The sequence below is a fragment of the Toxotes jaculatrix genome, chromosome 20, assembly GCF_017976425.1.
Source record: "Toxotes jaculatrix isolate fToxJac2 chromosome 20, fToxJac2.pri, whole genome shotgun sequence".
NCBI classification, from domain to species: domain Eukaryota; kingdom Metazoa; phylum Chordata; class Actinopteri; family Toxotidae; genus Toxotes; species Toxotes jaculatrix.
The window spans coordinates 8,903,519-8,928,902 of NC_054413.1; the positions used below are offsets into that span (position 1 = coordinate 8,903,519).

Below are 25,384 nucleotides of genomic sequence, written 5' to 3' on the forward strand. Positions count from 1 at the left end.
ACGTTAACCTGATTGGGTAGAAAGTGAGAGGGGGAGAGTGTGTCTCTGTCCCAATAGGCGAATCCTTTTTAATAACCCGCCTCGAGATAATGATGTAAAAGGACTCAGGCGTCTTGTGCGTAACGAGGATCATCGTGGAGATTCGGTGAAGGTGAATCACAGACAGAAAGAGAGAGAGAAAGAGAGGGAGAGAGAGAGAGAGAGAGAGAGAGAGAGGCAGGAGGGAGCAGCACTTATTACATGAGTCTCCTCCTCGTCTCCACACCTCCGCTGACAAGTCGAGCAAGCCTGCAACTTCACCACTGACACGCAACTAAAGTATTAAAGGACAAAAGAGAGAAAGAAACTCACAGAGACGCGTCAAGAGTTTCCAGAAGGGACCATAGTTTGGAACAACGAGGAACCCCACAAGGCTATGGACAGGAGGATGAACTTGAACGGCGGCGCAGGGGACATTTTTCACAAAACTCTGAGCGCCGTGTCCACTAAAAAAATGGACCCTTTCAGATCGACGGCCGGTATTGAGCTACCGGCCAGAGACCGCCAGTCACCGATTAGCTGCTTTGACCAGACCGATCCAGACCCGATTCAGCCGGGAGGACTGGCAGGAGGTAGAGGGGGGCCACTAGGTCTGCCGACCGGATCTTTGTGCGTCAAGTACGGTGAGAGCGCCAACAGGACCTCGGCGGCGGAGAGCAGCGGCGGAGAGCAGAGCCCCGACGATGACAGTGACGGCAGGTGTGACATGGTCCTTCTGTCCGACGGGCGGACGGTGGCCGCGGGGAAAGCAGAAGGAGGTAAGAAAACCAAAGAGCAGAAATTACTGAGGCTAAACATCAATGCCAGGGAAAGACGACGGATGCACGATCTGAACGACGCGCTGGATGAGCTCAGAGCGGTCATCCCCTACGCGCACAGCCCGTCAGTGCGGAAACTCTCCAAAATTGCCACTTTGCTGCTCGCCAAAAACTACATCCTCATGCAGGCGCAAGCACTGGAGGAGATGAGAAGGCTAGTGGCGTATCTCAACCAGGGCCAAGCCATCTCTGCTGCCTCGATACCGGCCACCACTGCCCTCGCAGCTCCCGGCTTAGGCGCGTACGAGCAGCCGCCTGGATATCCCTTCCCTACCGGAGTGGCTGCGTCCTCCTGCCCTGACAAATGTGCCCTATTCAACAACGCCACCTCCAGCCTCTGCAAACAGTGCACTGACAAGCCTTAACCGCGCCTGACAAAGACTCAGAGAAGCACATGAGAGAGCAGACACCACTTTTAAGAACAGGAAAACCTGTGAGGCCACTGTTGTTGAAGTCAGTAGGCTTAGAGACAAAGAAGTAATGCCGATGAATACTTTTATAATATTTACTAAATGCATTCAAAACGCTTTTTTGTTTTGTTCAAACAATACTTGATTGTGTATATAAATCATCCTTAAAGTGCTGGTATGAATGACAGTGAAGACCAAACAGACGTACAGTAGGCCTGTAAGAGTGGCTGCAAGTGTTGAGTGAGTTGTTGATCACTTGGCTCTGTTATGGACCCTTTTGGAGATTTTGGTGACCTGACAACTTGCGACCTTTTCACTTGAATAGACGGACACCTTCCTGGAGAGTTAGTCCAACCTCACTTTCTGCTGCTTCCTCATTCATTTGCGGTTTTTTTTTATTCACCTCAGAGACTTTTTTTTTTTTTGCTCACTGGTTCGAGGCCTGTTTTCATGAACTTTTTTCTGTTGAGCACGTGGAATGTCACGAACAAGGCAAAGTTAAATGAAGTAGACGACAAGTTAAGTGGTTTAATAAGTCCAGATATTTATGTGCTAATCCAGACACTTGTTAAAAGTTGCGAACGCCTATTAACAATTCCTTTTTTTTGGTGAGGGAGGGGTGGGGGGTGGGGGGGGCACTGTGATATAATAAAATTTCAGAATTTAGAAAACCTGAATCAAGGTTTATCAGGTGTTTCGATGTGTCTTTTGTAATTTATTAATTTGGATATTTATATTGGATACTTTGCTTACATTGCACATTGTAGTTTGTCCCTTAGTTGCTGTAATTCTTTTTTTTTTTGCGTTTTTTCTTCTCACAAAAATTATCTCGGTCTTCAGATTAATCGCGTTGTCAGGTCAAGCTGTGGATTATTGTAGATACCTTAGTTGTTATATGAGCAAAGAGGGCCATTTGTATGTATTTCAGTGTTGAAAAGCTTTATTAAAATATTTTGAACAACAGAAATACTTCTTTTCATTCATCTGATGTCAAGTGTAGAGGAAGTGGAATCAGAAGAAACTTTTATTTTGTTTTTGATGGATACACTCACTAAAATGTTCAACGTATTTGTGGTATAAAACAAAATATTAATAATATTAATAACAACAAGTGATTGTTATAAGCTTAAGACATTATAGGTCGTATTTGTCAGTCTCGGATTCTCACCAGGTGTCAAGTAAGCTGAGGAAGAATTGTTCAGTAATTTTGTGGTCCGTCAAAACCGGCAACTTTTCGTTTCTTGAGCCATAAGTCAAATCAAGTACTGGCAGCGAAGGCCAGACGAGGTGGGCGAACATTTCCTCAAGGCAGCAAGAAGATGTTCGTGCTCCACGATCAAAAATAATAATAATACAAAACTCAGGCGAGCTTTATTGTGATTATTAAAACAATTTCCATGACGGTGTTTAATAATATGTTAATTCGAAAACAAGCGTGTATGAAAACTGTCGACTGTAATACCTGGCTTCGCATAATGAAACACGTCGTTAAGGCAATTAGAGCTCCAGAATGTGATTAAGGAATGTAATTATGACACTGTTCACTGCCGTAATTTGGCGTCTTTAATCACAACGCAGCCATCAGCTGCACTCCCATCGACTCGCCCTTTGTCCTCCTCATTCTACTGTCCACACCAAATAGTGATGAGGGCCAAACAGCACAGTGCAGCAAGTGTGGAAAAAAACATATTTCTGAAGTATCTTGAATAATAATAACAACAACACTGAATTGGAGCTTTGGAATCAGATGTAATCACTTGAAACTCTGGGGCCAAACAGTGGGAACACTTTTTTTTTCTTTTGTATTATTACGCAGGCAGGCTGGACGAAAACGCATCAAACTCACAATCCAAGTGACATTTCTTATTATCAATTTTTCTCCTCTTTTGCTGAGGTCTAAGTTACTAATTCTTAACACTTTGTCACTTCAAAAAGTAAAGTGTGTGGGTTCTAGAGATTTCAGCACCATGGACAGAGGCGACGGATTTTACAGGAAAGATACAATGAAAAATTGCTTGCTGTCACGACAGGAATCATTCACTACTCAGTTTTTGTGCATTTTAAACCATTTACCATCTAACCACGTATCTCCTGTGAGTCTGCTATGATCATATGTAAGACTGAGAGTCAGAGATTCACAGCTCTGTGACAACAAATAATCTCTTAAATTCAATACAGCAAGGTTTTTTTTAAACTACGCAAGTGGGCAGTTTGTGTCTAAAGAATTATTTATGTATGCATGTTATAATATTTTCTGAAGGCAAAAGGACTACCACCTATAATGTTTTTTCCCTTAACATTCCTTTTTAGTTCAAATATGGAAAAGTTTTCACTTAAAAAAGTCACTTAAAGCTCAGTAGATTAAAGCGATTTAGAGTTTATTCAAATATAATTTCAGAGATTTGAACTAACTTTAAATTGACATAATAAATAAATAAGAACAAACCATTAAAATTAGATTAAAAGAGCATTTGATTAGTGCTCTTGAAATAATTTAGACAAAAGCAAAAATCTTTCTCTCTCTTTCCTCATAAATGTGAACAATGACATTGTGTTCTTAGTTTACAACAGTGGTTCTTATTTTTGCCAGTCTCCGACCACAGCCTTGTGTCTGTATGATGAACCATTCCGACAATAGGGTCATTACAGTGTCCGGTTTAATCCCATCACACTCCTGAACGCCTTGAATCTGCACAGAACGGCCCCTTAATCACGAATGGAAATAATCAGGAGACATCAAAACCGACTCTGGCATAAAAACCCTGTCAGCAACTCCTGTTGGGTAAGTTTTAACACAAAAAAATGTCTTTTATTCTCTCCTGTTGTTAGAAACAGAGACTTCACACACACACAAAAAAAAAAAACATTAATTATGCAATATGCATTAATGCACAAACGAGTGGAGCATTTAACCCATACTAATATTCACATTAGCCCAGAAGAGGAAATTCCCCAGGGGTGAGACAGAGCCATATGCGTGTGGAAAACAGAACGCAGCATCCAAGGGAGAACAGACCAAAGCACAAAAATCAGTTCAAAGGCAGAGGACAATTTTTACAACTACCACAGGGATGACAACATTTAGGTGAAGTAAGACCGTCAAAATTGAAAGCCATCATATTCGTCTTGATGTGGGAACTGCTAGACACCCTGTGGTATTTCTGCCATCGTTACAAGCTGGTCAAATGTCATGTGCACACAAGGGCCTGCGAAATGTTATGTTGGACTGGGCAACGAAACAGCACTCAGAAGTCTCATGGAGACAGAAAACCAGGAGGCTGAAGCTTTCTCCAGTGGCCACCAACCACAGCCAGAAGTCATAATAGGCAACATCGTTTTTATTCATGAGTCTAATAAAGCTGAATCTGTCTTAAAGGCATTTACAGCGAGAATCGAGGGCTCATGAATAAAAGTGGAAGATAAAAAACACCTCTTTTCATAAGCCATAAAATGTCCAATTCACCATATCAAGGGCCAGCAGGGTGCCTATTCATAACAGGGATGTGATGTATGCTAAGGATGATAAACATGAAAGTCAAAATATACATAAGCGTGTTGAATTGAAATGTCCCCCTCATATCAGTAACAGGCAAAACTCTGGCAATGGATTCATCCATGCTGTGTCATACACTGTGTTTAAAGATATATGTGCTGCACTGGCTGAGGCACCAAATCAACTGCTGGGTGGTAATTCACTTTTGTCAGGCCACTGATAGCAGTGCATAATGTTGTCTTTGTGTTGTGCACACACAATGCAGGCTAATACAAGTGTACAACTAAAGGAGTTCTGGTTAAGCACACACCTATTAACTTTTTAACAACTTAACCTTCGTTACCAGAGCGACAGAGGCACAACGCTATTGAAAATGTTAAGTCTCTCTCTATAAATGGAATTATGCCCACATTCAAGCAGTTATGTTTGTCATTTCTTCAAGTTATTTTATCATTTATTAAGAGCATAACTTTGGATTTTCTTTGTTTTCATCAGATTCCTCAGCCAGGGGAGCAGTATCTTCCATATCTGATCAACTTTTCAACCCCCAGAATCCCTCATGATGGACTTGGGGTCGGGAATAACAGAAGAACGATGGAATGAGGCTACAGTGCGAAAGTGAGTACTTGTACTTGTATTAAACACAGTTCGATGCAGTTTTAGGTGTTCGACAAATTGCATTTCTGTAAAGTTGAAAATCTATTCCTAAAGTGCAGATCGCTCCCCACCTCCCTCGCTCATATGTTAGGGAATTGTCCTCACTTTTTGGAGCTTTCTTTTCTTTTCTTTTTTTCCTCTGTGTGTGTCTGAATGCAATACATTCAATATTTCAGACGTATCACATAATCGTCCTTTCTCCAACAAATCAAGTTTCACGATTTCACCCTGTTTGTGTAGCTCACCTTACAGTCACATATGGTTGTCCTCGCAGGTAAATATTGCATTTCCACCCACACAAACATATAAATACTTATCACACACACACGCGCGCACACACACACACACACACTTGGAGCTCTATTTTCAAAACTCTATTTTTGGGACAGCCCACGTGGCTGGGACCACTTAACTGAAGCCAAATATGTGGTTACAACCTTTGTATCACTACGAGGACAATGTTATTGAACTGGAAAAGCCCACAACCCACTAGTCACGCTCTGAGAAAAGTTATGCAACACTTTAAATTCAAAGTTGCCCCTGAAAAAGAAAAGAAATACAGCAGACTCTAAGAATTATAGTAACACTAGATTCAAACTTTGTCTATTGAAACTGCAGCTGTAATGCTCACCTTTATTATCGCTGTCTGTAAACACATCACCTATGTTCATCTTTAAAGGAACTGCCCCTTCCCTTTTGTTTTTCTGTTTTGGTGTTGTACTGTTGTTCTTATGTCTTCCCCTGTCTGTGTACTTTTCTGTTTTTGTGTAATAGTGGTATGTTCCAAACCAATAATGAATTTAATTAAACAATGAATGTTAAATAATGGTGATTTTATAGTGACTGTGTTTAGAGATACAGGGCTGTAACTTAAAAAATAAATCTGACAGTCGTCGTCCTGAATGACTTTTATCAAGAGAAATATTTCTTTCCACTTCATTATATTTTAACTGTATCATGAGTAATACAGGACTTTCAGGCCAGTTTTCCTAGAATACTAACAACACTCAAATTTACCTGTACATTTCTAACTGTATGTTTTCCTGCTTGCTTAATGAGCTCCTAATTCATTATAGTGGGAATGTTTTGTTTTTTTTTCCACTGAGGCAGCCTTGAGGTCAGGTAAACATATGGTGGCGTGTTTAGCTCTGAAAGCTCTAACAGGGTACGATAAATGACGTAGTAATGTGTGATTATCCTCTCATCTGGAATACAATTGTTGAGTAACATCTCTAATATTCCAACTGCCTCCATATTAATCAGATTAAAGTCCCAATCCCCTAATCCCTGTTTACCGATGGCTCTGCCTTTGTGTCGTAATCTGATGTTCTTTTGTTCCTCTGGGATTAAAATGTGTCATGGCAGAGGGCAGTAATTTGTGGTGTTGTTGTGGACAGAGCGGGCTGTGTCGCTGTACAGGGTTTTTTTTTTTTTCCCACAAAAACATTCCACTCCGGATTGGAGCAAACAAAAACAGGTGCAACAGGAATAAAGTGCTTTTATTGTGCAAGTATTTGGGCCAAATAAATCAAATTATGAACGCTGATGGCAACTGATTTGATTTGTTGATATTTTCATCCGGTGCTGTGTATTAAAGAAACTCCAGGTTGCGTTGTTTTTCATCCACATTCTCAAATTGCTTCAAACTCAAGTTGGAATGTTGAGAAATTGCTTAAATTGTCCACGACCTGTTCAAAAATATATATACGTTAAAAATGCTACAACAAAATGATCCTATATTTTGTCACATCATTAAATAGACCTTATGATAACAATGCCAGAGCAACACAAAAAATAATGTACTACTCAAGACTCCCCAGTCAGCTGTGAACTTTCCATTTCTCTGACCTTAACGTTCAGATAACGTGCCACTGTTTGATTAGAGTGGATGTAGCACTCACAGTGACCCAGCAGCCTCCACGGGTCATATGAATAGAAAAAAAAAAATAGCACGATACTCAGCTGCACTCAGACACACATTCACAAAACTGCTGCAAAATTCACACACAGGCGATTATGGCAAAATTTAAAATCAAAATTTCTAAATTGGACTGGCTGGAATATCTGTCTTTGGTCTGTGTGTGTGTCTGTACATTGATGCGAGTGCGTGTGTGTGTGTGTGTTGTCTTTTTCTGTGTGTGAGGGATCACTTGTCCTGATAAATATGCAGATCCTGACCCTCTCAGGGTTCATTAAAACTAAGGCGAGGTGGATTTCATCTCCAGCCTCTGATGCTCATTAACTCTGGCTTCCACATCGATATAAAGACATGAAGATGACACAATAACAGTGTGAATCACTCATTGCTCTTTTCATACATATACACACACACACACACTCACACACACACACACACACTTTTTCTTTGTTTCCCTCGAATACACACACACAGATCATGATGCGTATAAACAGAGAGTTGTGGGTAAAGCCATAAAGAAGCTACTGCCTAATACAGCCTGAACTGTGTGTTGTGATACTGACAACTACTTGTTTACATGCTGTATATTACCTGATTGCGGGACAGGTTTCTGATTAGAATGTAATCTGAAGATTAAGATGTACTATGAACAAGGTCAACTGTACCGTAAACAGAGGCATAAAAACCGACATGAAAAAGACATAAAAACAATCTAACACTGACTGGATTTGAAGTGATTCAGGCCACTGAATTACAACAAATCGTATCCTTTCTAAGAATGTAGAAGAATTTATAAAGTGGATTTCAATCAAAAATAAAGAAAGAAAAAAAAACAGACGATCTGCTTCCCTCTGCTGAAAATCTGTCATGTTACTAGAGCATGAAACCCCGGCCGTTAGTGTAACACTTGCTTGGCTGATCCTCCTGATGTGCTGAGTGCTACTCGAGGCTTCAGTGTATCTGTCTGAGCAGAGGTCTTTAACAGCCATGAATGCCAAGCATGGGGGAGGCAGGCCAGGCCAAGCGTAACCACGGCGGCCCAATGTCCTTGGCTCCTCGGCGGCCTTCACCTCACACTCCCTGCACAGTGAATTTTATGGCTAATTTCCGGCAATTTATCCTGGCACTTTCAGAAGAGAGATTCCTGCGGGAATAATGTGCATAATTTGCATAAATCATCCTGATAGAATGCACATCAGCATGTAACCCCCCCTGTCTGATGCTGCAGCGTTTACTTTGTAATCAAAACTGACTCTTCTCCACCGGCGGATGCGCAAGAGCCATGAGAAGGGGGTCTGAGTTTAGGCGAGTAATTACAAAAGAATGATACACAGAGACTTGTGCACCAAAAGCTTCCTCAATAAAAAATAATCATAATTTTTGAAAAAACATGAACTCACGATACTTTGATCTGAAGTACTATGGAACAGATACATTCAGTATCAAAGTACTGTAAAGGAAAAAAAAACTTATATCAAAATTAATTTGTTTTTAAAGTCTGATGTAAAGAGAGAGAAATTGTCTCTTCTTTGCTTCTGAAATGCCACATTTTTTTAAGTAAAGCTCACATACTAACAGACAAACACTATAAATCCAGTTATTCCTCTCAAACAAGGTTTTTTTTTCCTCTGTGACATACTCTAAGATCAAGTTCTCTCTTTAATCTGAGCCCCTAATTTCCTCCGTTTATCTTTCTTTCTTTGTCCTGTGTGCTGTAGTAGTGAAACATCAGCCACAGTTCGGTCCACAGGCCTGTTTTCAAAAGCTCCCTCTGTGCAAGCGACCAGTCGTCTGAGGAGAAGAGACGGGGGTCAGTGCGCGGCGACCCCCCCCCTTGCTTTGATCTAATTTGACGTACAGTGAGAAAGTGCATATTCTCTTGGACTGCCTTCGTTACTATAATCAGCCACGGTCAAATCGACTTTGTTGGTCGAGGAGGTGTGAGATGAAAGAGGGAAACGGAGAACTGCAGAAAGATGAGGTTTTGGATTTCAGCACATGCGACGACACAAGGCACGCAGCCTGATGGAAATACTACACAACATGCAAGCGGCAGAGTATGGTAGGGGGTTAACTAATCGGAGCAGACACACAGACAAAACATAGCTGCACAGGGAAAGAGCACTGCACTCGTTACATGCATTAGATTTTGTGACTGACAGGAAAAAAAGTGGAAGTGTGTGTGTGTGTGTGTGTGTGCGCATTTTGAGGATGTTGCCATCATCGGAGTGAGCAGTTTTGTGTTGCCATACTACCCAGGTTCTTCCACTGGCCCTCATCCCAGAGTCTCAAGATCTCAGATGGTATCACTGGTGACAACAGGACAGTTGTCCACTGGGTGGACGTTAATCACAATAATACAGGGCAGGCTAATCACGAGTCACTGATCAAGCGCTAAATGACATGCCTGCCGTTCCCACTGTAACCAGCCCGCTGCACTGGGATTCACACACCAAGACTAGCCCTTTTTTTGGGGGGAGGGTGGGGAGGGAGGGGGAGGCGGACAGTGGTTATGAGGCTGGTGCACAGCCATCCAGGCAATAATTACTCGATGACTGTGGTCACATTAGGGATCAGTCAAAGCAGATTAATTTCGACTGATAGCATTGGTCCCTCCTAAATGCAGATTTTGTTAATAAGAGTGAAATTGTGTCGCTGAGAGGGTTAAGGACTGTGAGGTTTGCTATATAGGGTACTCCAATTACTTATGTGGAGAGACAATGTCTTTTTTTTCTTCTTCTTCTTTGCGTGAATCAGACTGTACTTCTGAATGTCAGAGCAAAATTAGCACTCGAATGTGTTTTTTCTAGTCGCCTGATGTGTGCGTTTGTATGCAGAGACCGTATGCACAAGCACAACTGAGGCTGTGTGTGTGTGTGTGTGTGTGTGTGTGTGTGTGTGTGTGTGTGTGTGTGGTACGGTAGGCCTTTCACTAAATACCCAGAGACCCCGAGAATTACCCAGAGCAGAGAGGACAGCATCTGTTTGTGTGCTTGTGCCGAGCAAACAAGGCAATTTAGAGAACACCAAGGGAGCAGCTAATAAACACAACCTTATTCTCCCTTCCTCCTACACCTGGCTCTGAATATTGCAGTGCTACAGTAAGGACACCTGTCTGTCTTTGTGCGATTGTGTGCTTGTGTGTGTGTGTAATGTGATGCCAAAAGCCTGGTTGACCTGACCAGAGGAGGGCTGCTTGTATGTTTGTATGTCTGTTTGTAAGTGTGCGAGTACATGGGCATGTGTTTACGTGTCCCATACGTGCGCATGAGCAAACGTGTGGCATGCGTGTGTAACCATTCATCATTCTACAGTGAGAAGCATGCCAGTGCTGCTGGGAAATGGCAGGTCTGTGTCCCATCACACCCTGGCGTATTTGTCTGTACTGCCAAAGCTGCTCCAAAATGTCTGCCCTGGATACCTGGCATAGAAACAGCATTTTACTGTACACAAAGGTGTATGGATACTGGCCTGGCAGGGCCTGGATTTCTCTCACATGGATGCTAGTCACGATGGCCTAAAAGCAGTCGTCCTTCCTTACTTTTTTTTTTTTTTTTTTTTTTAACAAGCAAATAAAATATTGGCATCTGTGTTTTAGAGATATTACAATTATCATGGGAACAATATGATTTAATAATCTAGAATTTGACTTTTGATACCATAACCTGTGTGAACGGGTCTTTAAAATTCATGCTGGTCCTGGTTTCTGTGTTTGCCCTGCAACTGTTGCAGTAAACATGTTCTAATGAGACCTGCAGCTTTGCTCGCCACCACCACTGACTCTGATATGTAGCCAAAGTGACACCCAATGAAATCACGCATCAGACCAGACACAAAATGGCCGTCCAGTGCCAAACCCCGCCTTGGCTTTCACTTCATATCACACCACAGGGTCTGGCTGGGGACTGAGGGCTTTACAGGGCATTTAGAGAAAAACTCACGGCTCTCTAAATAGGTATCTAAAGGCTTTCATGTTCTTCCTTTACTTTCCTTCCATTTTTTTTTGAAAACACACAATTATTACATCTAAGAAATACATTTTGACTTTTTAGACATATCTTGTTTGATCAGAATTCACTGGGTGCAGTCAAATCCATTCAGTGATCCAGTTTTGCCCTTCCACTACGAGCACTTCAAGGTCTCCTCACCCCTCATGTCACATACCTGGCAGGCTCAAAAAACAGCCCAAGTTCTTTCAGCCTTTGAGCCTTCGAGCCAAGAACATCATGGAATAAAAGAGTGGGAGAAAATAAGTGCAAAAGGGGAGATTAATCTGAGTTATTACATTGATTAGATTTCCAGAATGCTAATTAAAAGATGTTAGGACATGGGCCCAGCCAAGGATCAGTGGGCGCTAATGAGGACCAATAGGCCTCTGTAATCTGCGCTGTAATGAGAGTGGTTTAAATGTAAAGTTTGCAGGGAGAAGAGTGGGGAGGTGGATGGCCAGAAGTAGCAAATCCTAGAAAACCAATCCTATGGTGTCATTATAACCAGTAATGATGAGGATTCACAGCCTCAGCAAAAAGACAGAAATAAAAAAAAAAGGTGAGTGAAAGCAGAGAGAAATTCAATTATACTGAAGGGGTTTAGCACAATAAAAACATTTTATTATTAGACAATTAACAGGATGGTTTAATGGCTGAAGGTCACATACCCCCTTGTCTTGTATCTCGATAAAGTCTTTGTAAAGTAATGGGGTAGTAGCTTTTAATGAGAAACCAGTTATCCCACCCTGCTGCTCCTTCTCTCTTGCTGTTCCCTCGGGTTTTATGATTTCCACACTCTCTATGTTCAGTATAAAAGAGTGTGAAATTGTGGTCAAATAAGTCTTCGGCCTGCTGTATGATTTTGGATACCGAAAATTTGATTAAGGTAAGGGGGAAAACAGAACAGTGTATCCTCACTGTTGTGCAGTATGGCTGCAACTTTTTTCAGTGATTGTTTTATCTGACAGCTTTGGACAGACCAGTCCAAAACCCAAAGACATTCAGTTTATCATCACATGTTCCAAATGAAAGCAGCAGATCCCCACATTTGAGAAACTGTAAACTGCAAATGTTTGGCATTTGCTTAAAAAGGAGACTGAAACCATTAATCGACTGTCAAAATAACTGCCAATTACTTTTCTGTCAAAATACAGTTTGAATAATCAACTAATTGTTTAAGCTCCAATCAGCTGTTAGACAACCAACTAAATACAGGAGGAGGAATGACTATAAAAACAGTCTGTAAGGATGAATCAATCTGCAGCAAAAGGAAATAGCAGAATAATGCAAACCAGACGGTTAAGGAGTCAACTGAAATTAGAAAGGTCGTTACTTATTCAGTGGATGGTCGTTATTAGCAAATGAGTCTTACTGACAGATGCACCCCACTCATTTACAAATTAGAGCATATCACTATAATCAGCCTGCTAATTTATCACAAATAATTACATGTGTTGAAAACAAGCCGGTAAATACTCAAGGAGAGTATCACCCTAATGGGTCTCTCAACCAAAAACGTGCACATCAAATTTCAAGGCAATACGTGCTTAGTTGTTGAGACATTTCACTAAAAGACTAAAATCTCAACCTCATGGTGGCACTACAGGAAAAATGAGAGGATTACCAAAGTCATTAGGGTAAATCGTTTGGGAACCATGTATATGTATCGTGTCCAAACTGCATGTCAATCCATCCAATAGCTGATGAGATTTTTTTTTCTGAAAGTGGCAAACAGACAGGCTCATAGACGGGCCGACAGTGCCATCCCTAAAAATCAATACAATAAAAGCATGTTAAAGCACTCACATGGTCTAAGTTTGGTAGCTGGCTCTCATGGTTAAAGTTCAATCAGCCCGTCAACTTGCTTTACTATTGAGGACACGTCAGGCGTCATGATGTAACAAGAATGACAGAGTTGTGTGTTTAACCAAGCTTAAGGCCTAACATCCAAGCCAGCTTATGGTGCACAAAATGATAGGTGCACATACTGATAGGCTATAAAAACATGTCATTTAATGCGCCCTATCACCCCATCCCCCCCCTCCCAAGACCTACACACACACACACACACAAACACACTCCCTCCCGCCACCCACCCTGTGTGGCTCTCTGATCTTCTCACCATTAAGCCAATTCATCACCTCGTCGGAGAAGGCCATGACACAGATCCAGCCTATCAGTCACTCTCTTTAGGATGTGGTTGCTATTCAACATGATCAAGGATTTCTGCAATATATTACACATGGAAGTGAGAGCTGAGGCCATCTAAACAATGATCCTAGAGAGCTGCTTACTGGAAATGTAAGTTTGAAAAGCCACAGTAATCACAGCAGAAATTAAAATATGAAAACAATGATGTAGCAATAATGTAAGATTTGGTCTGCCACTTGAAGCCAGTTGTTTGATATGTCACTTTTCTAATGACCTCTCAAGAAAGGATTCCGAATTTGCATTTTCGGTCCCTGCTCCTGTAATGAAAAAAAGGTAGAGCGGAGCATATTTCACTGGGCCTGTCAAACCCACTCACGCCCCTCTGCAAAGCACTCAGGAACTTCATTCCATCGCCGCCCATTCTCACGACCGTGCTATGAAATTGACTATGACAAAATTAGCAAACCTAGACTGCTTGGACACATTTCCAATATAGTGGGTTTCTCTTTCTTTTTTTTTTTCCAAAATGCAATCAAGCCCTGGAACATCAAACATGAAGTCTCCTTGAAAGTTGTTCAGTCTCTTTGGCGTAAGTACAGCTATAGATTTATGTAATCGCAAGCTTGTTAGGGAGATTTCTCTGGCCTATTGACAGTGACGTGCACTGGAGTTTGGCAGAGGTGACATCTGGGAAGCACAATTCTGCTGCACCACCACGCAAAAGCAATTAAAGATCTATATTCCCAGACAGGTCTGGACTTTGTTCTATGGTGGAGGGATACATGTGGTTTAATGTCTTTATTAACATGACAAGCATGTCCCATACACCATCTTCGAATGACAGTCAAAGGGTCACGATGGGGTGGAGGGGTCGTTCGCAATCACTCAAATCATGCTCTCAGGTCAGGACTGTGTCGACAAGTCGGGACATCAAAAAGCATTTTCCGAGTGAACTATTCTGGGGATTAAAAAAAAAAAAAAAAGTGTCAGAGAAGATGTAGTAAAGACCACAGAGGATGATTTTTTTTTTTAACAAGCAGAAAGTAACTGAACTAACACTAGCTATCGCCTGTTACAGCTACTTTAAGGTGGCAGAGCAGGATGGTTAATTAATTCTAATTAATCTAATTAATAATTCAGTCTATTAATTACTATAATCACCCATTATCATGTTGGCCTTCATTTTAACATGTTTCACAGATGTAACAAGCCTGTGTCGGAGCTGTTTTCATGGTTTTCAGGTTTTGGCTGGACAGACAATATCAATTCAGTATTTTGGTGTTTGCACAGGATTTGCTGATAAGAAAAAAAAAACAACCAGTTCTTTACAGTGGGGCACATGACCAAAAAGGAGATAATAAGCAATTATTTTGCCTAATATGGGATAAAAATATTCTATAACATCAGCTGTTCTCTGTTTAAAGTGCCAACCACATCCACAGGAGCCTTATATGTGGCCCTCTGTGAGCTGCGATGAAATAAGGACGGGGTCTGAGGAGATGGAGGTGGAGTGTGGTAAACAAGGCGGTCCTGCTCCCCAGCTGTGAAGGTGACACAGGGATGCAACACGCAGAACAAGCCCTTTTGATTAATCACAGGATATTTACTAGCTCAGATCTAATCAAGGGCCGCAGGATCACAGGCTACATCATACACGGCCCAGGAATTTACACAGCAGAGTTAACCTGTCACCTGCCACTGTCCTCTTCCTTACATCTATAAACACTGTGTGTATAGTTTGGCCAATAGTTACACACCGCAGGCAGGCGGCCCGAAACAGCTCCAGAGGTGATTGTTTTATTTCCGCTGAAACATTATAACCTGCAGCCAGATACTCAACACATGTCGTCTGATATAAAACCTTATGGCAGAGGGGAGAAAGAGCCATTTATCTCAAGGTGGTCGTGGTAATGGGATACAAAAACGTGAGCAGTTTCCTCACTAAGTAAACTGTGTGTGGTAGCCTGTTCTGCCAGCCTGTAGCAGTGGGATAGGTATTTCCTGAGGAGGATGACTAATAATCTGAGGACTAATAATCCGAGGACTAATCCAAGATTACAAGCAAGAAGGGATTAAGCAAGTATGATGTCTGATGGTTTATAATGTGACTTTTAGAAGCCATTCAGCACTAAGACGAATGTTAGGAGAGCACAATTTTAAGGATTTTAAGAAGGGCACAGTACATGTAATCCAGTTTGGAGAAGATTTTACTATTTCTACTAGAGATGAAGGAGTGGATGATTAATCAATTAATTGATTGACAGAGAATTTTTTTTTAACTCAACTGTTTAAGACATTTTTCCAGCCACTCAGATGTACTGTTTTTTGTCACTCATATGGTATTTAATTGAATACTTTGGGGTTTTAGACAGTTGATAGGACAAAAACAAGAAATTTTATAGAAAGTTTTAGAGAAAAAAACCCCCAACTAATCTATTAATCGAGAAAACTGCTGAGAGAGAAACTGACATTTTTGTGTTTAAACGTGTGAAAATGAATTTGTCCCACTCAGATTACATAGGAACAAAGAGTTATATTATTTAAATGCCAGCTGTAGCTTTAGTAATGGCTGACTGTTAAACAGATGTTGTTCAATTCCTCATAGCAAGCAGAGTAATAATTATACATGTTACATTTGAAAAAAAACATTTGTCTAAAACTGTATGAAATGGATGAAGACATAACCTTTAGTGTGACCTGTGTGCTGTCTTCTGTCGTTAGCACTTCTACACAAGAGACAGAGGCAGTGGTGGAAGTGCTGCAGCCCTGCCGTGTTTATGAAGGGGTCTGGATAAAGTGTGGCCTGCACTATTGTGTCGCCCTGAAAATGTCACTCCGCAGGGGGTGAAGTCTCAGTTCAAACAGGTTTAAAGAAAACCCTGACAACACTGACACATACAGGGATGATTTTTTTTTTTTTTAAAGGATAAAATGTAAGTACCGTGACAGCAAGAATCTCTCATTTCTTTATTTTACGCCTCCCCTAATTGTATTAAAATGCTTCTGTCCCTCGACCATGCAAATGTGATGAAGCTCTCAGTGACAGTTTGAGATAGAACACCTTTGTTTGTGTTGAATCATAAGTGATCTGTGGTGTTTAAGCAATAGATCACTTAGCAACACCGAGCCAGATCTCTGCCACATGAGCTTTGGACAAATAGTTAGTCTATTAGACGAGGGCCTTTTTGTCAGTCTCCCCGTCTCCCAGATATTTCCTCAGAGTGACGAGTCACATTAGACGCTAGGAGGAAGAGTAATTTCTGTGTCACATCCCTTTAGCCCGACCTCACTGACAATCGCCAAGACGAGGGCGTTCTCGCTAAAAATTAATCACATTTGCCTTTTTAATGGCATCCCTCAACCCTCTGCCAAGAATTCACATTCATCTTTTCTCCTATTGTGTTGCTACAGCAGCTTGGTATCTCTGGCGGTGACAAAGGGATTTCAAGGAGTGTATCAATACTTACATCACCCCTCTGGCCCTCACGCTTCAGCGTTGACACTAAAGCACTCGGAGCTAGGCCCAACTGGCAGACGGCCATCCACGCTATAGAAATAAGCCCACAGAGATATGCAGCGGTGGATTTAAAGCTCAAATACATAATGTAAATACATGACGTATTTGAGCTTTTACTTAATGAACTGGTAGAAAATATATATGTTGGGATACTTGTCTGGGAAACAAGCAGGTTTGTTAGCAGGCACCTTTGAGGTTAAGAATGTCATCGTGGGTGGTTGGTGACATTTTCACTGTATGCCAACAAGAAGGAAAACAAGGGAAACAACTTCACAAATATGACACTAGATACCCCACCATGAAAATAATGGTTATTTACACTCCTAGTTCAAGCTGCAGCAAAGAGGGCAAAGTGGAAAGCCGATCTAAGATTGATATTTGCAACAACTTCAAAACCAAATTTAACAAAAGAAGATACTGAATATAAAGTTGGAAAATTGGAAATGAGTAAATTATAAATCTAAAAAAATCATTTCAAATTATAGCATGATTTATCTGCTGAGAAGCTCTGTCTCACTGAAGCCTCATTCTCTCAGTAAAAACAGGCCTTTCCTGCCATCAAATATTCAGACAGACTTGTAATTCCTTATGAGTGAGAAACCCTGTAAAATGACTGGGAAACAAAACACTTGCGGTAAAACAATGTTCTGAAGACATTCTGTCAGATTCGGCCCTTTTTTACAGATTTCATCACTGAGCTGCTGTGGCGTAAATGCTTTAAAACACTTTGACATAACATGCTGCGCCCAGAGACCCTCTGCTTCTGAATAATGAATCTACAGTATGTTCCGAACAGCTGTCTTCTTGCAAGAAGTTTTTTTTTTTCAAGGCCTTCGGTCACATCTCTCAAGTCCTTTTTAAGAAACCTGCATAATTAGTGATAATTCACCTGGTTCTCGTCACAACAATGACGGACGAATCAGTGGTGCTCAATCCCACGACATACTATTCTGATTGGCCAAGAAGCAAACAAAAAGTCATGACCATCCTCCATTCTTGCTGCCCACGCGTTTCATATTTAATTCAGAGGTTGTGTATTTCTTTATGATTGCAACATCTGTTTGCTCCCAGAGCCAGCTCCCTCTGTCAGCCACCCTCTGTTCAATAATTCCTGTCCTGACCCCTAAGAGCCCCTGACATCACAGCACCGGCTGCTGCTCAAACTTCACCGGGACCAGACACAAAGGGACAGGTGCCTGCCACCAAATCATCTGGCTCACAAACCTGAATCCCCTACGTGGATCACTGGTTTTGTTGTTGTTAGCATAAGCCAAGGAAAGTCTTTCATCAAAAACACAGATAAGGATATGGATAGGGACCTTCACATAACATAAGAATTAAGAAGATATTCTATCATCACTTTTAAATAATAACCTTGCAACTTAGTTAAGCCTTTTTTTTTGGTAAATGTCTACAACATCTGTGTGTTTCATGTGCAGAAGGACGACACAATCATGGCAACACTTCATGGAAATGGACTTCTATAACCACGGTTATAAACTCAGCTACAATCAGTCAGCAAAAAAAACAATAGCCGCATAGTTTCATCTTTTAAATCGGCTATAAATTTTGGAAAAAAAGAGTTGGGAACTGTAGTTTTTAGCAATAGTGCATTTGTTGGGGAACTATTTTCCACTGTGAATTAAAAGTGTATTTTTGGACGAGAGTAGAGCTCTGTGGCACAGAGGAACAAGATATATCGGACTCTGGCTAGACAGGCAATACAATACAGGTAATAAGCAGGATCAGTTTTGTTGGTTTTGGTCTGTTAATGCAAGAAAAATGGAGAATATCACCATTATTTTTACCATTATCACCATTATTTTTAGTATAAGTTTTACCTAAACCATTTATTTAAATGAAAGACTATAGGTTCCGTACCATGTACAGAGGTATGGCAACGCAGGTTTACTACAACAGACCTACAGCCTGTCAATGTTTATGACTGATCAAAGCGTTCTGTCTGGTTTTCTCAGCGTGATCCTCGTTGTCAGAGACACTGAAGGTGGCAGGGTCTATAAACAGATGCTACCCACTGACCTTAGAAAACATGGCGGAGGGGCCAGATGTTCGGATAACCTCACAACCTTGGGACCAGCTGATGTGGCAGTGATGGAGATGGGTAGTGGCAGAAGAAACTGATCTAGTGGCATCAAAGGTTCCTGTTTTTCCCACTTTTTCTGTGTGTTGGTCTTTACCCCCCAAACTGGGCAATCCTGGAAGGCAGGGAAAGATGGAGGACGGACAAAGAGAAATATGTAAACACAGAAGAGAAAGAGAGACAGAGGGAGGGAGGGAAGGAGCAATGGTCAGTGGTGCTGACGGTTGTCACAGATGTTGAGTTCAGCACAAAACTCTGCCAGAAGCCATCATGTCAAAGATAAGTTAGCTGAATGAACAAGAACAACTCCAGGCCCTGCCACTTTAAATCTCGCTCAAAATTCTACAGCTGTTTCTTGAACGAATGCAGATGCAAAAATAATGATAATAATGCCTACTTACAGCTTCTGCTTAGAAGTAAACAATCCTTCTTGACCACACCCTGCACACGTAGTGTCTCATTAGCTCTGCAATGCTGTGGCTCTTTTGGAGATTTAATTTTAGAGGCAGTGATGGTTCTTTGCAGGCATTGTCAGAGGAGAAATAATAGCAGTATGAAAAAAGTTTTTGTTGTGCTCTAATAGTATTGTTAAAGAGCTAAATATGCAACAATTAATGCTTTTAGTCCTCAAGTAATTCATTTTTTCTTTTGTTTTTTTCCAGTACGTTTATACGGTTGTCAGAAACAAGCAAACCATCTTTGTAATATATATCTACTGTGCTGCAGTTGCTTCAACATCGTTTCTCCTCAAATCAACGCCTGCGCTTGTCTGTTCTGGCATCTGAAATTCTTAACATTTTGACTGGGTGCATCTTGGCTCCAAGCATCTTCACTCAGCTCAGAGAATGTCTTTGTGCCAAGGCCACAGCCTGTGGCGCTTTTCCTAGTGACAGATGAGCATGTCAACATGTTTGTGTGTGTGCATGTGTGTGTGTGGTGAAACAATAGGCCTTGTAAGCTGTGAACTGTGCTATTATGGGCAAAATTGGCAGGTTATTCAGTAACCAATCTACCAACATATTGATAAGATATGGCAAAATGCATACAACTCTGTATATATTAGTACAATATTAAAAGCAAATTGACATATGCATACGGACACACAAACACACAGAATTAGTGTAGCAACTTCTGAAACTTTTTTTTTTACCGACTTCGGTAAACTGTACTTGACCTCACACAGATGGACAAATGAACGCTAACTTGTTGTAATTACCTACAGAAATACACAGTTAAATAGACAATGTGACCCTCTGTATATCCCAAGACACACTTGGAAGCAAATACACAAGATAAGATATCCTTATTTGTCGTATAAACAATTAACCTCAGCTATTAAACCATAAGAAAATAATGGGGAGCTTCACCAAAAGAGAACTGCGACATGTGGATCTAAATCTGTCCGTCCTGTCTCCAGGCCTGTTGGCAAAGGGCAGCTCAGCTGTAGCAGGCAAATTGTGTGAACAGCGGACTACGAACATCTCTCCACAGGCCATACCAAGGTGTCTAATCCAGGAAACGCTGTGAACACACACCCCGTGGGCCCCCACAGTGCACTGCGTAGCCTACATCCCACTACACACTGCAACAAATCTTCCATCTCATATAATAATTCTAAATTCTTAAAACAATGTGATCATAAGATAAGATTATTTGATTTGTTCTAAATACAAATCAGTTTGTATGACGATTGTGAAAGAAGAGAGAGAAAAGACTTCTTAAACAAACTGCTTGAGTGCATAAGTACCAAAGTAAAGCATATTGTATTATTTAGATGACATAAATGTCAAGGATGGTTTATTTTTCTATTTAGATAAAACTTTTTAGGGGTGGTGAAATTTCACTCTATTGGTCAGCATTCCAATCTTAGCAAATAATAATCAACAAATCTGCAAAATTCAAGAGGTGTGACGTGATTTTTTTTTTTTTTTTTTTTAATCTTCCAGAGGATATCTTGACATCCAGTAGAGAGATGTATGCTTCTGATATTTTTGTAGGATTTAAAAAAAAAAAAAAATTCACTCTGATAAATTTATAGATAATTCGTTTTCACTTTACAGCACTTTACCTGAAGAAATATTGCCAGCTCGCCTAGGAGTGTGTCTGCTGTCCAGCACCTGTCATATCAGTTGAGTGTCACCCACGTCACAGGATGTCGTGAAATGACAGCTCCCAATGTCTGCAAAGATGAAGCCTCGGGAGGGAAAAAAAAAAAAAAAACAGAACGGATCGAAATTTCATACTCCCAAGTATATCAAAGTGACTCCTGTCAGCATTGCATCAAAGCGGAGAAACAGGAACTGTTCATTTTTACAGCTGAGAGTCGGATTGTGGAGAGAGTTTTCTGGGGAAACAGGCTGGGAAGGTGAGCGGCGTAAATTATGTTGGGTGACTTACAGGAAAAATGATGACAATAAAAGCACCTTGTCAACCATGGGCCATTTGGATTTATGACAGCAGAGTCAAAATAATGCTGTGACAGGAGGGTGAAGTTGAAGCCAGACTTTTGAGACGAAGATGTCTGAGTGATTTTCAGATATCTAGTTTCTTTAATGTCAAAGGCAACAACGTGCACGAGAACCTCATGTGACACTGCGAATCTACTGTTAACAGCATATCCTGCATGGTGCAACAGTGTGGTAATACTTGTGATTTTTTTTTTCTTGCATCTTCGAGAGAAATCTAATTCATCACCTGCTTTTTTCTTGTTTTGATGGATGCAGACAACACTGGTGAAAACTGTAGATTTAAATGTCTGCTACAAATGAAACAAGATTTTGTATGTTTTTTGTTTTTTAATAAAAAAAGGTGAAAACATGGAACAATTTTTGTGGTGAAGAAAAGTAGTACAGCGAATAAAAACACCATCAAAGCATAACACAAAACAACATCGACAGTTACCATGGGGCAAGCCTTTTTACCTCCACAGTCTGGATAAACAAGTGTGTGTTTTTGCTTGTAAAGGCCTACAGTGCTACAAGATACAGAGATAAGACTTGTGCAGCAATGACAAATATTAGGAGCTTGAGGCTAAAGGAATCCAAGGCAACCAAAATCTGTTTTTGTCCCAGGGCCAAAGCCTGTACTGCACTGTGGGCCACTTCTGATTTCAGCACTAGCTGGTGTAACGCAACCAGCCATGCATTAGCATTGGCCCTCCAGTTAGAGCAGGCTCTTAGGATCCTGTCACCCAAACTTATCATATACTCTCACACACATTCACACACGCCTAGACACACACATGCAAACATGAAAAAGCAGCTTGTTCGCTGCAGCAAGTAGGAAAAGAATTTTATCTATCTCAGTTGCCTGGCCACTGAAACCTCTCCAGAAATCTCCATTGGTCAAACAAACACACACGTGTGCACACACACATATGCACGCACGCACACACACACACACACACACACACACACACACACACACACACACAGACACACACACACACACACACACACACACACACACACACACACACACACACACACACACACACACACACACAGCTGTTAATAACGGCAGTGGAGACGTTCCTCTACACAACATAAAAGATTGAATCTCCCTGTTAAAGCAGCCAGCCCATCTCCCTTACCACTTAGAGGGGGGCCCGAGCTAGCATACAAAGTTCAACAACTGTGAAGAAGGAACTATTAAAGAGGACACACAAAGCAGTGACCTTGACTGACAAGTGCTCTTCATTCTGGCCATAAACAGCAGTGGGGCCTGATAAGTGTTCATCGGTGCGGGGAGTAATGACCTATCCGTCAGCAGCGGTTGGGCTGTGTGAGGTAGTATAAATGGAACATACATAATGTACAGCAATAATACCAGCACGCTCACAGCCTAATGTATTATCATTATTCTTGGGGACCAGGGTTCCCCCCCCCCCCCCCTCCTCCAGCCCTGTGTAGTGTGCCTCAGCAAGGCGGGTAAATGCCTTCCGGCCGTGATAATTTCATTCTAATCTTTGTTCCATATTATAATTTTCATGGACAGAAATACACCAGGAAGCAACGCCACATTTCTATCAAGGGCTAAACAGAACACAGGCCATAACTGAAGGTTTTATGTGACTGTATAACCGCCCATTCTTAGTGCACCAGTCAATTTATTATAAGAATGGAGAAAGCTGTAAATTAATGTGTGATGGCCCATCTCAAACAACATCATTACGTGCCGAACTAGACTCTGATAAGGCAGCTGTATCCATGCTAGAGACTCAGAACCTGGCACAAGGGGATATCAGAAAATTAAATATTCAAGATATTGAAATACAAGATCAAATCTTACTCCAAAATGTATCGAAGTTTGTGAAAAAAAGATACCCGGCATACTGAAACCTAACATAAATTATTAAAACTAAGTGTAATAACTGCACACAGAAATTACATGAACATACTGTAATACATACTGTATGAATCACTGGACAGTGGCTCATTGTGCTTGAAAGTCATTATTTGCAGAAAGAGGGAGGGGGTTATAACACTGGCAGACAAAAAGTATTTGAGTCACTTGTGTCTCTCCATTCACGGCATTATTCTGCCTTCACTTCACGCTAAACTACACATGAACAGTAGCAAAACTTAGACAGTCTGAGCCAGACAGATATGCACTCTGGTGGAGTAACTTTCAAAGGAATGAATTAAGCACCATGTTGTTAAGCTAAGCTAACCAGGTGGTGGCCCTGCCATGACTTCATGAATGCAACTGATAGAAGAAACAGAATTTACTGATGACACTGGCATCTAAGGTGGATCAGTAACGCCTTGACAATACTTGACATTACTTGACAATTAACAGAGTCAGAATCAGCCCTGATAATGATCAAACAGAGAAGAGCATCCCTAATCTTAAGACCAATTTAAAACACATAACGCTGCTGGTCAGGGGTTAAACAAAATTCCCATATAATAAGTAACAGTTCTCACAGGACTATAGATTTGCAAAACTACACTACTGGTGACAAGTTTTAGAACACTCCTGTTTTCCAGCTTTTATTGAAATGGTACAAGGGTAAGCAGTAAACTTCCCAATGTACAAAAAAAATTTACCTTGTGTATCACAATATCCGTACAAAGATAGTGATGAAACAGACTGTGTTACTACACCTTCTGATGCATTATTATGACAATATTGTACTGCAGGGAGTAGTACTGTATATTGCTAACAGGAGAAGCACCAACTGGAAAAAAAAAAAAAAAAAAAAACTTTTGACTGGTCGTGAATTTTATAAAACCTGTTTTTTTTGTTTGTTTGTTTCTTTTGTGACTGATTTTTTTTTTCTTTTAAGAAACCCTTATCTCGCAAACATGAACATGAAAGATACAAAAAAATATCACATCCCAAAATACTACCTAGTGAGGGCTAATTCAGTCTGGACCCTATACTGGTGGTGCTGAGAGTAATCATGTAACACCATTAATTAACAGGCATTTCTGAGGCCTCCCACACACATACTGTATCAAAGTCACAGCCAGGGTCCTTATCCAAAACTCATCTCTGCTCTACAGAAACAAGGATATGCAGTGCTACTATACAACCCAACATTCCTATAACGCATATTACATATTACAGGAATGTATTCTGGGATATTTTTAAATAAAGGGCATTACATGGGGAATTGTTACATTACTGGTTATTAAGATGTAATTAAAACTAAAATTAAACATACCCCAGCTCAGTGTAATGACAGCGTAGCAGTGATGAGATTATTTTAATGATTAGAATATTTTTGGTCTCATTTGAATGTTGTGAATATTGCGTGCAATCCTGTCTCGTCTCTCCCAGGTATCCCTACAGAGCAGAGGAAAAAAATGAAGGATGCCTCCAGAGCTTGGAGACAGTAATCTCCCCTGTGGAGGTCAAATCTAACATGGCAGGTTAGTGTCTGTGGAGATTGACAGCCTGGAGAAATACTGCTGCCAGGCACCCACAACGCACTGTGACAGCAAACACCTCCCAGGAAAAAGGCTGGTTACCAAGCCTTATAGAGAGACTGTCAGAGGGCGCCTGTCGTCAGAGCTGCTGCAGACTCCACGCTGACAGACTCTGTCAACCTATCTCTATCATATCGAAGCCATCTCAATCATGTGAACACCAAGCTCACCCAGAAAGTATTCGGATCCGACCTGTACACATCTTCATCAGAACCAACTGCAAGAAATCCTCATTCTTTCCAAGTCAACACCACATGGTTGACCCCAAACAGACAGGACATTTTAAGGTGGCACTACTGGCACTGGGATCTTGTGATGGGCATATTTTGCCATTTGCTGACTTTCTGATTGATCA

At 41.1% G+C, this 25,384-nt stretch overlaps 1 protein-coding gene across 1 annotated transcript; it reads left to right on the forward strand.

The window, feature by feature from the left end:
- The first annotated feature begins 415 nt into the window (after nt 1-415).
- bhlhe22 (basic helix-loop-helix family, member e22) lies at nt 416-1,222 on the forward strand. The gene has a single exon (XM_041066064.1). The coding sequence runs from the start codon at nt 416-418 to the stop codon at nt 1,220-1,222; it is 807 nt and encodes a 268-aa protein (XP_040921998.1).
- The last annotated feature ends 24,162 nt before the right edge of the window (nt 1,223-25,384 follow it).